The sequence below is a fragment of the Kryptolebias marmoratus genome, linkage group LG4 (genome assembly GCF_001649575.2).
Source record: "Kryptolebias marmoratus isolate JLee-2015 linkage group LG4, ASM164957v2, whole genome shotgun sequence".
NCBI lineage: Eukaryota > Metazoa > Chordata > Actinopteri > Cyprinodontiformes > Rivulidae > Kryptolebias > Kryptolebias marmoratus.
Genome location: NC_051433.1, coordinates 22624593 through 22635442, shown reverse-complemented (window position 1 = coordinate 22635442; position 10850 = coordinate 22624593). Strand labels below are relative to the sequence as shown.

At 38.1% G+C, this 10850-nt stretch overlaps 1 protein-coding gene and 1 long non-coding RNA gene across 8 annotated transcripts in view; one reads left to right on the top strand and one right to left on the bottom strand.

Annotated features, from left to right (window-relative positions):
• LOC119616962 overlaps window positions 1–6538 on the bottom strand; it is an 8589-nt gene extending 2051 nt beyond the window's left edge. Inside the window, exons 1-2 of the long non-coding RNA XR_005233075.1 lie at window positions 6524–6538; window positions 5941–5944 (exon numbers count right to left, since the gene is read on the bottom strand). This is a non-coding gene — a long non-coding RNA (uncharacterized LOC119616962). The remainder of the gene's footprint in view (window positions 1–5940; window positions 5945–6523) is intronic.
• The window catches only part of zmynd8 (zinc finger, MYND-type containing 8), a 28431-nt gene continuing 21266 nt past the window's right edge, over window positions 3686–10850 (top strand). For 3 of the 7 annotated variants that reach the window (XM_037975228.1, XM_037975224.1, XM_037975223.1), the window contains exon 1: window positions 5627–6026. In XM_037975228.1, coding sequence (XP_037831156.1) covers window positions 6009–6026 — 18 coding nt within the window. In that variant the 5' untranslated portion in view covers window positions 5627–6008. Of the gene's footprint in view, window positions 3788–5598; window positions 6027–10850 lie in introns of those variants that run through there. The other 4 variants (XM_037975225.1, XM_037975230.1, XM_037975227.1 and 1 more) reach the window with 4 other exon arrangements.

The following is a 10850-nucleotide window of genomic DNA, read 5'->3' as shown; positions in this document are numbered from 1 at the left end:
TCTATCATCAGGGAGTCCAGCAAGGCCTTCGAAGAGTTTGTGGTTTACTTTCAGAGGGGCAGATAAATTGTGAGTCAACAATGTAAACAACCTCCGTAGCAGCATATTCCTGCCTGCAGCAGACGCTGAATCTTTCCCACACCATTCCAGTTCCCAGTGACATTGCCTAAAGGAATGTTTTGAGGTCATCTGAGTGGGTCACAAACACAAACATAATTTGGTTACATTCTGTAAATCATACCCATGCATGTCCATGTTCTAGAAAATAGATTTAAGACTAGGAACTGTTGACAATAAGTAAATGTGATGAAAAACATGAAAGATCCAAGTCTTTTTGTCTCCCAACAAGCCCTCACCTTATGCATGTAATATATGTAAGTCCTCTTTCTGTATCTGAGCTTTGATTCCTGTCATATTGATTCCTTTGATTCTTTCATATTTACGACACACATGGAGCACATTTCTCTAAGGCAGGCCTCCATATGTGTCTCTATTAACCCTAGATGCACATGTTCAGTCATTAAAGCATACCCACCACCAGAAAACCTCTGGCTCCTGCAGTGGATCTGAACACATCAAACAGCTCAGTTTCACTGCATCCAACTTGTGCCTTTTCTTTCAGTTTCCCTTCTTAGCCTCATGAGGGGGAAGTTCTTCCTAAGCAGTAAGAAGTAAATCTGCACATGGATACATGTTAGACATCACCACAAGCTGATCTTGCACTTCTGTTAAAGAGGAACAATCAGTGTCACATGTTGAAAAATGTGAAATTAACAGTTTCAAAGAAAAACTCGATGAGTTGGTTGAAAGGAATAGTAATGGTAGTCAAAAACCACCCCACACCAAAAACTAAATGTGGTTGAATGTGATGTTTTGCTGTTTAGGGAGGGAAAGAGGAGGGGAAGTATCTGTCACTAAGCTGTCAGTTCCAGACCCTTTCAGTCCTGGGAGATGTAAGATGGGGCCTCCACAGACTGGACTTGTTTGTTCAGTAACGTCCCACACATGCTCCACTGGATTGAAGGCTGAAGAATTTGGAAACCAAGCAAGACTTTAAAGTTTCCGTGCTTCTAAAACTACAGTTGGACCATTTTATACACAATGTCAGGGATGAATCACAGGACCCAAAGGTTTTCCAGCCTCCTTCTGGCTGACTGGCTGCCAGACCAAAAATAAACATTGTTTTTCAAATGTTAAACAGGTCAATGTAAAAAAACCAAACAAAACAACAACAACAAAAATGCTATAAAAAGTGTAAATGTATATATTTCTGTAATTATCATTGAGTGTGTTAAGTTTCTGCAGTTTCAGCTACAATAATTTCTGTCTTCTGCCTCCCAAAAACCTAAAACTGTGTCACTATTTTGAATTATTGAGAAATATAGAAAACACGCAAGATCAAGCTTTTGATTTATAGTGTTTCATCTTAACTTTAGTCACAGAATGCTGTAAGAAGAGTGTCCTTACTACTGTTTTCAATAAAAGAGGGCATCTGATTGAATTTATCAATCAATAGCAAATTGAACTGGATATTGTAGGAAATCAGTAATATTTAAATTACTTGATTTATTCCCCCTATAGTTTAACAGTTTTCAACAACTGAGGGATAAATGTTCATTACAGGGAGCTTTATTTATTTATTGTGTTCTATATATGCAGTAGATGACAAACATCAGATGACAGACAGTCCATCAAAACAAGTAAAAATATAAATAAAATTCCCTTCATACCCAGAGAAAAAGTTCACCCGTCCCAGTTATCAATAAACAATTTAAATCTTGCGTCATAAGGCCTGTAAAATATCCATTCTATATATTTATACACAGAGGTTGTACAATCTCTGTGAACAACATAGCATTTATGTTGTCAGGCTGCTACCTTTAAACTGGTCCAGTGGGTGGTGCTGCAGTATCTATAAAATGTGCATAACACCAACCAAAATAAAGGTACATCCTTCATGTTTCCTCAAAAACCTTCAGTAATTATGCTGCATTTTCTATCTTCATCTTGAGGTTCATGCAGCAAAAACTGTTTGCAAATTTAAGCAGATATCATGCTGTTTCTCCTAAAGCCAGGAAGTTGGTCTGTAGTTTCTGTTTTAGATCGATTTTAGCTCAGGTTTTGGGCAATCTTAAGAATTTTTATTATTTTTTTTTTAAACAAAGGTTATTGGACTTCTTTTTAAATTTTTTTTTCCAGGTTTCTAAGACATAATTGAGAGCTTCGCATTAATATGGTCATGGAAGTTACAGGAACCATTGATCCACCTGTCCCAAAACAAAGGTGGTTCAGCAAACAACCTCGATATTTCTCAAATTTCCACAACATACAAGGAAATACAGTATGTTGTGATTTACAGGCATCTAGGATATGACACTTAAACAGATAACTTTTTATTATTTGCTTTTGGAAGATGTTTCACCTCTCATCAAATAGATTTTGTTCATCAGTAGCAGGGTCTCATCAGCCTGGAACTTCCAACCCTTGACTAGAACTCAAGAAGTGTTTTGAACGAGAGGCGAAACGTCTTCAAAAAACAATAAAATGAAGTCCAGTTGCTAAAAAAAAAGAAAAACTTTAAGAGAGTGGTGTATTCTAAAACCAAAGTTGTGTAGCTGCTGCTTGTGTCACTCTGTGCACACCAAAGACGCTGTATTCTATTACACTCCACTCCATCATCTGGACCTCAAAGTATTTTTAAACTTTTACTCCATAAAATCCTGGAGAAATGAATCTAATTCTCAGTCATTTTCCTGACAGCTAATAACAACAACAGGTCTTGTGAGGTAGACATTTTTCTTCCAAACTATTCAGTCTTTTTTAAAGTTTGATTATGCACAATTTAAAACCATAATAGATAATTTAAAATTCCCCTTACGAGTTCCTCTTCCACCTAAATATTTCCTTTTTTTAAGAGACACAACGCAAGCAATAGTGAGCTTCATTCCTATAACATTTGTCTTTTCAGATTCTTTTCAGCTCAGCAAAATATGAAGGAATACCTTTTTCTCAGTTTATCCAAATAATAAACTTTCACCTAACAACAGAGCTGAAAATGCAGCTAACATTACTGTCAGTAATGATAGTGAACTTCTGACCGTCTAGTATGAGGTTAGGTACATTTTCTTGTGAGGCATTGCAATATCTTGTGGATTTTTGTGGAGATCTTTGTTGAATTTGTGCTGGAAGGATCCATCTGAAACTGAAGGCCATTGTTTCATAATCTGAACCATGTAAACATGCAGTGACACAGGTTCAAAGGTCACAGTGCGGTGTATCACATGACTGTAGCAAGTACACAAACAAAGTACATTTTGTTTAGTGTCTGTGTTGAGATGGTTAGTTTACCTTTAGGGAGAAAACTTCCTTTCTAACAAAATGCAGTGTTGGCTTATTCTGTTCATAACTGCTCACTATTGCTCACAGTTGCAACTAAATTTGATTTACTACAAGTTTACAGAACAGCAACAAAATGCAGCCACCGTTTTAGCTGATGTGTACATGCAGAAGTTGGTTTTTACAATCAGGGTCTTGGTTTTCTTGTTGTTGGTTCAATCTGCTTGTCACAAACAAAAGACAGGCAGCCAGGAAATGCACTGACCAATCAGCAGCTGCCTTACATTCGGCCTGTGCGTGGGGCCAGTCTGAGCGTGGCTTTTATCAGAACAGTGGAGTCAGACAGCTTGCAGAGTCGAGCTCTGAGCAGGGTGAGGGCTGACAGGGCTGTCCTCCATGTTTTAATAAGCACTGACACAATCACAGAGTTTTTAGTCATGCAGCCACAGAGGTAAGCCTTGTTTTTGTTTTCTCACATGTAGTACTTTGCTGATAAGGCACCAGTGACTTTGTGTGATTAGTGCCAGGCTGATAGTACAGCTTTGTGTGACAGACAGGGGGAGAGGGAAGGATATTTGTCACCCCAACGTCCAGGAGCAGGACTTGGAGTGAGTGTTTAAATGTGTTGCAGTACTGTTAATCTCTGAATGGGTGGCTTTATCTACAGTAGATGGCCAAAGGGTAAATGTAGAGTTCATTGTATCTTGTGTATTTTGTTAAAATTCAAAATAGAACAGTCTGGGCCTGGCCTGTGACATGGCCTGTGAGGGAACCAGACAGGATGGAGGAGACAGGGAGCCATGCAGAGGAGAGCCCCTAGAGGAATTACCAGATGGTAAACTGACAAGTTTAATTTAGGCCCTGAACTGGAATGAGAGCAAGACGAAACAACACTGCTGAGCATTGTTTCTTAGATTAACAAAGCAATAAAGAATATTATCCAAACCTTAAAACCTGGTTCATATCAGTGATACACATTTTTTTAAAAAGGGGAATCAAAAGCATCTGTCTTAGCGAAACCTAATCCTGCAAATAATTGTAAAATGCTGTATATCTACAGACTAAATAATGTTCCAGCAGCTTATTAATCGCAGGATCGGAGGAACTGTAACAGCCTGATGATTTGCACTGCCTCACAGAGTTGCTCTGAACTACTGGGTGTCAGCCATTTTAGAAAGCTTGCCCTTTCTGTCCCTCTCCTCCAAACAGAACAGGCTACTTGTATGAAATAAGGAAGGAAAGAAGAAGGGAAAGACTTCCTCTGGAAAGCCTTATCTCATCCAGGGGGGCTTGAACATCTTTTTTTAGGTCAAACAGGTTAGACTGAACTCTATGTTATATATACTGATGTAGATGATTTTAGTTTTTTATAATTTCTGACAGTTTTTGAATTTTGGCCTTCGCATCTTTGGTATATTGTAAGTAAAATGGTATCAGCAGCCTGACTGTTGCAGGAAACTGTAACTATGAATTCACCGCTTTAATACTGTATGTGTTTATAGACATTATTACACTTTGGTTTAGGAACCGGTACGGGTAACTTTGCATTGCACCTACACACAGAGCATTTTCAGTTCAGAGAAGGTTACTTTTATGTTTGTTTAATACAAATTACCGTCTTCTAGTCTTAAACTTAATACATTCCACTTTGCTAAAGATCAAGAAACCGAGGGAAACAACAGCAGTGGAGGTGAACCTTTAAGAATCACCGGATTATCTTTTAAGATTTCAGTCGATTATATTATCGCTGATTTTCGGGCCTGCATAGGTGTCACTTTTAAAGGATAGTTTATACTTCATTTATAAAGTGCAAAAACAGGATTTATAAAGAGCATCTCTGTTTTGAAAGCGTATACACTGAAACACAGGATCAAATGCATGCATTTTGGTCATAAATCGCTGAAGCTTTGTTCTCTGAGTTATCTGACGTCATGCTCTTCATGCTCAGATTTCCAGCCAGCTATAAACATGACGGTACAATATGCTGCAGAAGTATTGACCAGGGCTTCTGTGCATTTCCGCTGTCTGGGAGGCCTGTGACATTCTCAGGCTCGTCTTTTTGTTCCCTGTTTTGGCTAGTGCTTCATGTCCACATGCTGAGGCTCATAATAAGCTGCATGTGGTCCTTTGCAGCCGATTAGCATGGTGCTGTGTGTGCAGTGGTGAGAGAGACAGAGAGAGAGAGAGAGGGGGGGAGAGAGAGGGGCTGTGTCTTCAAAATGGATGCCATACACATACACTGGCTGTCAGTGTAGCAAGGGGTGGGGGGTCTGATCTTCTTTCTGTAAAGCCTGTAGGGCTGAATCCAGCACATCTCATTAAAGTCACAAAGCTAGTATATGTCCGGGGCAGGTTTTAAGAGGGGGAAAAAAAGCTTCATTTTCAAATAGTTTGTGGCCACAGCATGGATCGGTCCTCTCTGCATTGCAGCACTGTGGTTGAGGGAAGCGGGGAGACAAGAGCCTGTGCTGCACACCGAGCCGAGCACCCAATCAGGCACCTCCGTGTGGTGCCCGAGCCAATCGGCAGCTTGCAGTCGAGGTTAAAGATTGACAATTGCAGGGGAGAACAGCAGGGAGAGAAGGCCTTCTGGGAAACCTGGACCCATCTTTTTCCTCATCCCTCAACGTCCTCAAAAATTGATAAAGATAAAAGAGTAGGTTGAAGACTGTATGTCAGACAGGAAAAAGGTATGGTGTTAATTTCCTTCAGTGAGGCATGATTGTTGTGGAAATGGTGGGTGTGGACAGGGATGTGTCAGTAAGTTTCAGCAGGCTGCATCAGACGTTCTGTGATATGTGACTGAAAGGATAGATTTGTGTGGAGATGGAAAGCTTTGATTGTCTTCTCTTTCCTATATTGCCTGTGTGTGTGTCTTCTTCCATTTCTTGCTCTGACCAGAACAACATGCTGTGGAGTAAAATGTTCACTTGAGGAGGTCAACAGATCTATTTCCATGCCGATTTTGTGCTTGCAGATGTGCTTTCTCTGGTTGTCATTCTATCTGCGTGTAGTGGCAGTCAGAGTTGGAAGTTGTGTGCATGTGTGTGTGTGTGTGGCATTAGTATACACAATATGACAATCTGATATTTTTGCTATGAGTGAGGAAACAAAAACCAAACTGAACAGTAATCTTTCTGGTGTAAATGGTTGGAAAATGACCTGAACAAACCCATCTAAACAGCACAAACACAGCATTTGATCTAGTTTCACAGAAAATGGTAACAATAACAACAGGATCATCTGCAAACTAAGCTGAATGATGCTGGACTGAGAAAACCTGTTGGGTCAGTTGAGTGATAGAACATCATCACTTGCATTTAGTGATTTTTTTTTTTTACACAGTAAAACTGACAGTGGTTTTGGGCTTTTCAAATCTATACTTTATGTTGTTTCCTAATGGGTCATTTTAGCAGTAAGAGCACTCTGTTGACATGGTTACAATGAGATGGGTGTCAGAGAGTTCAGACATTGTCTCATGTGAGTTTTCGTGTCGACTATTTTTATAAATCTGTAAGCCAGGGCATAAAGTTTAAAACTGGATAAAGTTTTCTTGTTTTCTCCAATCTGCAACACATGCAAATACAATCTTACATTGTTGGATGTTTTGTGCGATATAATCTCTACATTATCAACATTTTCTGTCATAAAGGGTCTTGGAAATTTCTAAGGACTTGCTGAGGTTATTGAGATTATTTATGTGTTTTGTTTTGGGCATACGAGGTACTTTTGGAATAATTGTTGTGAAATCTCCAGCAGATGTTTAAATCACCCTCACAAAAGTGTTGCTGCAAAAAGGTGGTCACGGCCACATTTGATTTGCATTAGTTAACCTTTGCACAGGAAATGCTTTCACATGCTTTTGTCCTCAGCCTTTTATTAACATGATATTAAGCCCATTAAAAGTCTTTTTTTTAAATAATTGTGGCAAGTTTTACTGGTTCTCTTCCCAGGTGAGCTAATCAACTCCAACAAGAGTTGTGTGAGATATTTTAAGTTTGAGGCAGCTTGTTGGGGAAATTAACCTAGAATAAAATATTTCATTAGAACAAGTTGATATTATAGGAATAAATGTCACGTAATATTTTAAGTATAAACAGACAATATGTTGTATATGTTTTAGTAATTGGAAAAAATATAAGATTAACTTTTGCATTACAATTATTCTTGCACCACCATTGGTGCTTAGGCCTAACAAGAAAATAAATATAGTAGATGAATACACAGATAATGTGAGCCATTCGTGGGAAAAACTACGAAATAAGGTACAAATATTCGGTTTTTAAAGCCACCAATAGGTGTGAAGAACAAATTGTAAGTCAACATAGCTCAAACATCTTTGTTAAAAAGGTTTCTGTTTTTAAAATTTACAACTGTGATATGGGGCAATGAAGAGTATTAGAATTTTTAAAAAGACTTATTAGACTTTTTAAATTAAAATCTGTACAACAAACCAACATTTCATCATACAGGGAAAGATCCAAGAGAAAGTCAGTGGAAATTGTGTTAGCCGCATCTTTTCAAAGTTTTTGTGAAAACATAAATGCTGAAAAAGTGACAGTAAGTTTCTGAGCAGACCACACAAAAAGAGCAACGTTTTATTATTAAGACAACAGGTTGATCACATTTCTGACCTTACCCAATCAGACCTGGAGCTTCTTTGAAGTACTGGAGCTGTAAAATATCACTTTAAATCTTAAGATGGATACAAAAACCTAATGTTTTATGACCGTCCCTTGTGTTCATGTTTAGCTATAGAGATCAGAAATCAGTAAAGAATATTGTTCTGAGATGAAATAACAGTGTGTTTGGACACAGGTGAGCACTCTGGGTTAGATTAGATGATCCAGTTTAGATGAACCTGCTCACAGCAGGGATTGTAGCAACAAATGTCACATGATATTTTAAAAGGGCCTCCCTTGAAAAAGAGATATGTGATCTCAATAGAACTTGCCTGGTTAAATAAAGGTTAATAATAATAATAATAATAATAATAATAATAAAACAGTAAACAAACACTGCGTCTTAAATCTTTAATCAATCCCTCCACCACTGCATTGTAGTATAGTGGATATGGAACAGCTTGGTGTTTTTTTTGCATTTTGAACATTATTTGAATGCATCGTACTTCACTACATGCTGAGTATTTGATCAGATGTCGCATAAATAAACACCAGCAAGATACACTGGAAAATACTCCTGAATCTAAGGTGATGAACAACATAATTTTGCTGGATTTAACTGAAAAAATGAAAACAACGTCATCTATCACCCATAACACAGACATAAAATTGATTCACAAATATTATTTGTAACGCTATTTTGTTGTGCTGCATTTATTTACACAACCACGCACTGCAGCCACAACTAAATCACAACCGTCAATGGACTGATATGAAAAATGATCCACTACCAAATATTTCTGTGCAGAAATCTGAACAACAGTTTATTGGGTTATACTGCGTGCACAACATAATAAAAATTAGCTGCAGCAATAAACTAAGTAAAATACAGCTTGCTTTATGTGTGATTTACAACATATAATAACATGTTTCATATTTATAGTAAATCTAGCTTCATATCACATTTTTCTAAAAGATTTTCAAGCCCTGCAGGTCTGACAGAGAAAGAGACAAGATATTGAAGACATCTAGATAATTAAAGCACGATGTAATGAATGAGTGGACAATTCAAACCCAGAAAGAGATCAGGTCCTAAGAGTTGGACAAGAAAATTAAACTGAACTTCATTTGCTTTTAGATAACATCAGTGAGTTTCCAGTAAGTAGAAAAACAAAAAACAAAGTATTTAATTTAAACAAAATTACAAAAGCTGAGCACATACATTAGCTTCGATCAGGGGTCTTCAACCTGTGGCTCTGGGGCCACATGCAGCTCTTTGTAGCTTTGACCAAAACAAACTCTAACCATAGACAAAAACTATGGCAAGTCCTTTTGATGAGAAGATGGAGTAAAAACCTGCCTTTGATTAAACAAACAGAAATGAAAAGCTGAAGTAAATGACGGTCTTGGTTTTATGAGAGGAAATTCAGTGAGTCACTGTTAAATATGACTGAATATTCTTGTAACGTGTAAAAGTAAAAATAGTGAACAGAAGTTGTTCATTTGGTAGATATAGACCATAATGCACTGCGGCCTGAGCTGACACAGCAGGCTAATTGAGGCTAAAGCTAACATCTGCAGCTTATTATTGGGATTTTTAGACTTGTTGAAAAAATGCCTTTTATTTTTTAGACATCTCTAATGTAACAAGTCTTGCCTCCTCCTCTGTCTGAGCTGTGAGGCTTAAAAAAAAACTGTGAGAAAAACGTGAACTGATTCTGTATTTGAAAATTTTAAGTCTAAATATGGAACATTGCAAAGATATGTTGTGAATCACAATGTAAAGCGAGCAGTAGATCATTTGTTCTAATGCCGTGGCTCCTTTTTATTTTTTGCACAAACATTGAGTGAGTATTTTGAACTTAGTCTGTATTTTCCCTTTATTTTTGACATACAGTTGTGAAAATTTAAGCCTCTGCAACCTGTAATTAAGATAAAAGCAAGCTTTTGTTTTGACTTTATTGTTCTAACGCCACGGCATGGCATCATTACATCCCTCAATGCTGGAAACCTTGTGTCAGATTGAGACAGCGGAGCTAAAAAACATATCCAACAACAGATTCACATTTCAAGATCAAATCCCAGGAGAGCCGTAAAAGAAAAGCGACTGGACTTCCTAGTCTTCTAGATAACAGCTGAGAGTTTGCAGTAATAGAGTAACAAGTAACAGAATAGATAGATGTATTCTGTATTGAGAGAGAAATGTAGAACATCTGTCTATTTTCTACAACATAAAAGAGCAAACGTGTCGGTGCAGACAGCCTGTTACTGTTAAATCTCTGAGCGAGGAGAACGTCAGCCTCTGCTGACACAAAGAGGCTCTCGACAAAATGACCTTGAAAAGAAAAACAAGGACCTTCAGAAGATCGTGGAGAGCCTTAGCAAACAGATGGAGTACTCAAGAATTAAAAATAAGAGAGTGCTCCAGCTGGGAAAGGAAACATTTTCCTGTGAAAATGAGGCTCTTTGCAATGAAGCCGACTTGCTGCGTAGAGACAAGGAGGTTCTTAGCGAAGCCATTAACTCACTTTGTCTCCACAACAAGGAGCGGCGCAACACATCACAAGATGAAGAGACTGTCAGCAACTCCTTAAAAGAGGAAGTTAAAAAGCTTCAGGACAGTCTGCTAAAAGATGAGGAGTCCATCATACATAACAACCAGGCTCTCCAAAACCAAAGCCAAAATGTCCTGGCAGAACCACAGCTCCTCGAAAGTGCCCTCTTTGTGGCAATATGCTGGTGTAGCTAGTGTAGCTAGTGGTGTAGCTAGGAAATCCACTAAACACACCAGGGAACAGAACCAGGAGAAGAACAGAAGAAAGAACATTGTCATTCCTTACGTTGCTGGAGTATCCGAGAAACTCAGAAGGATTTTCTCCAAACACAACATCC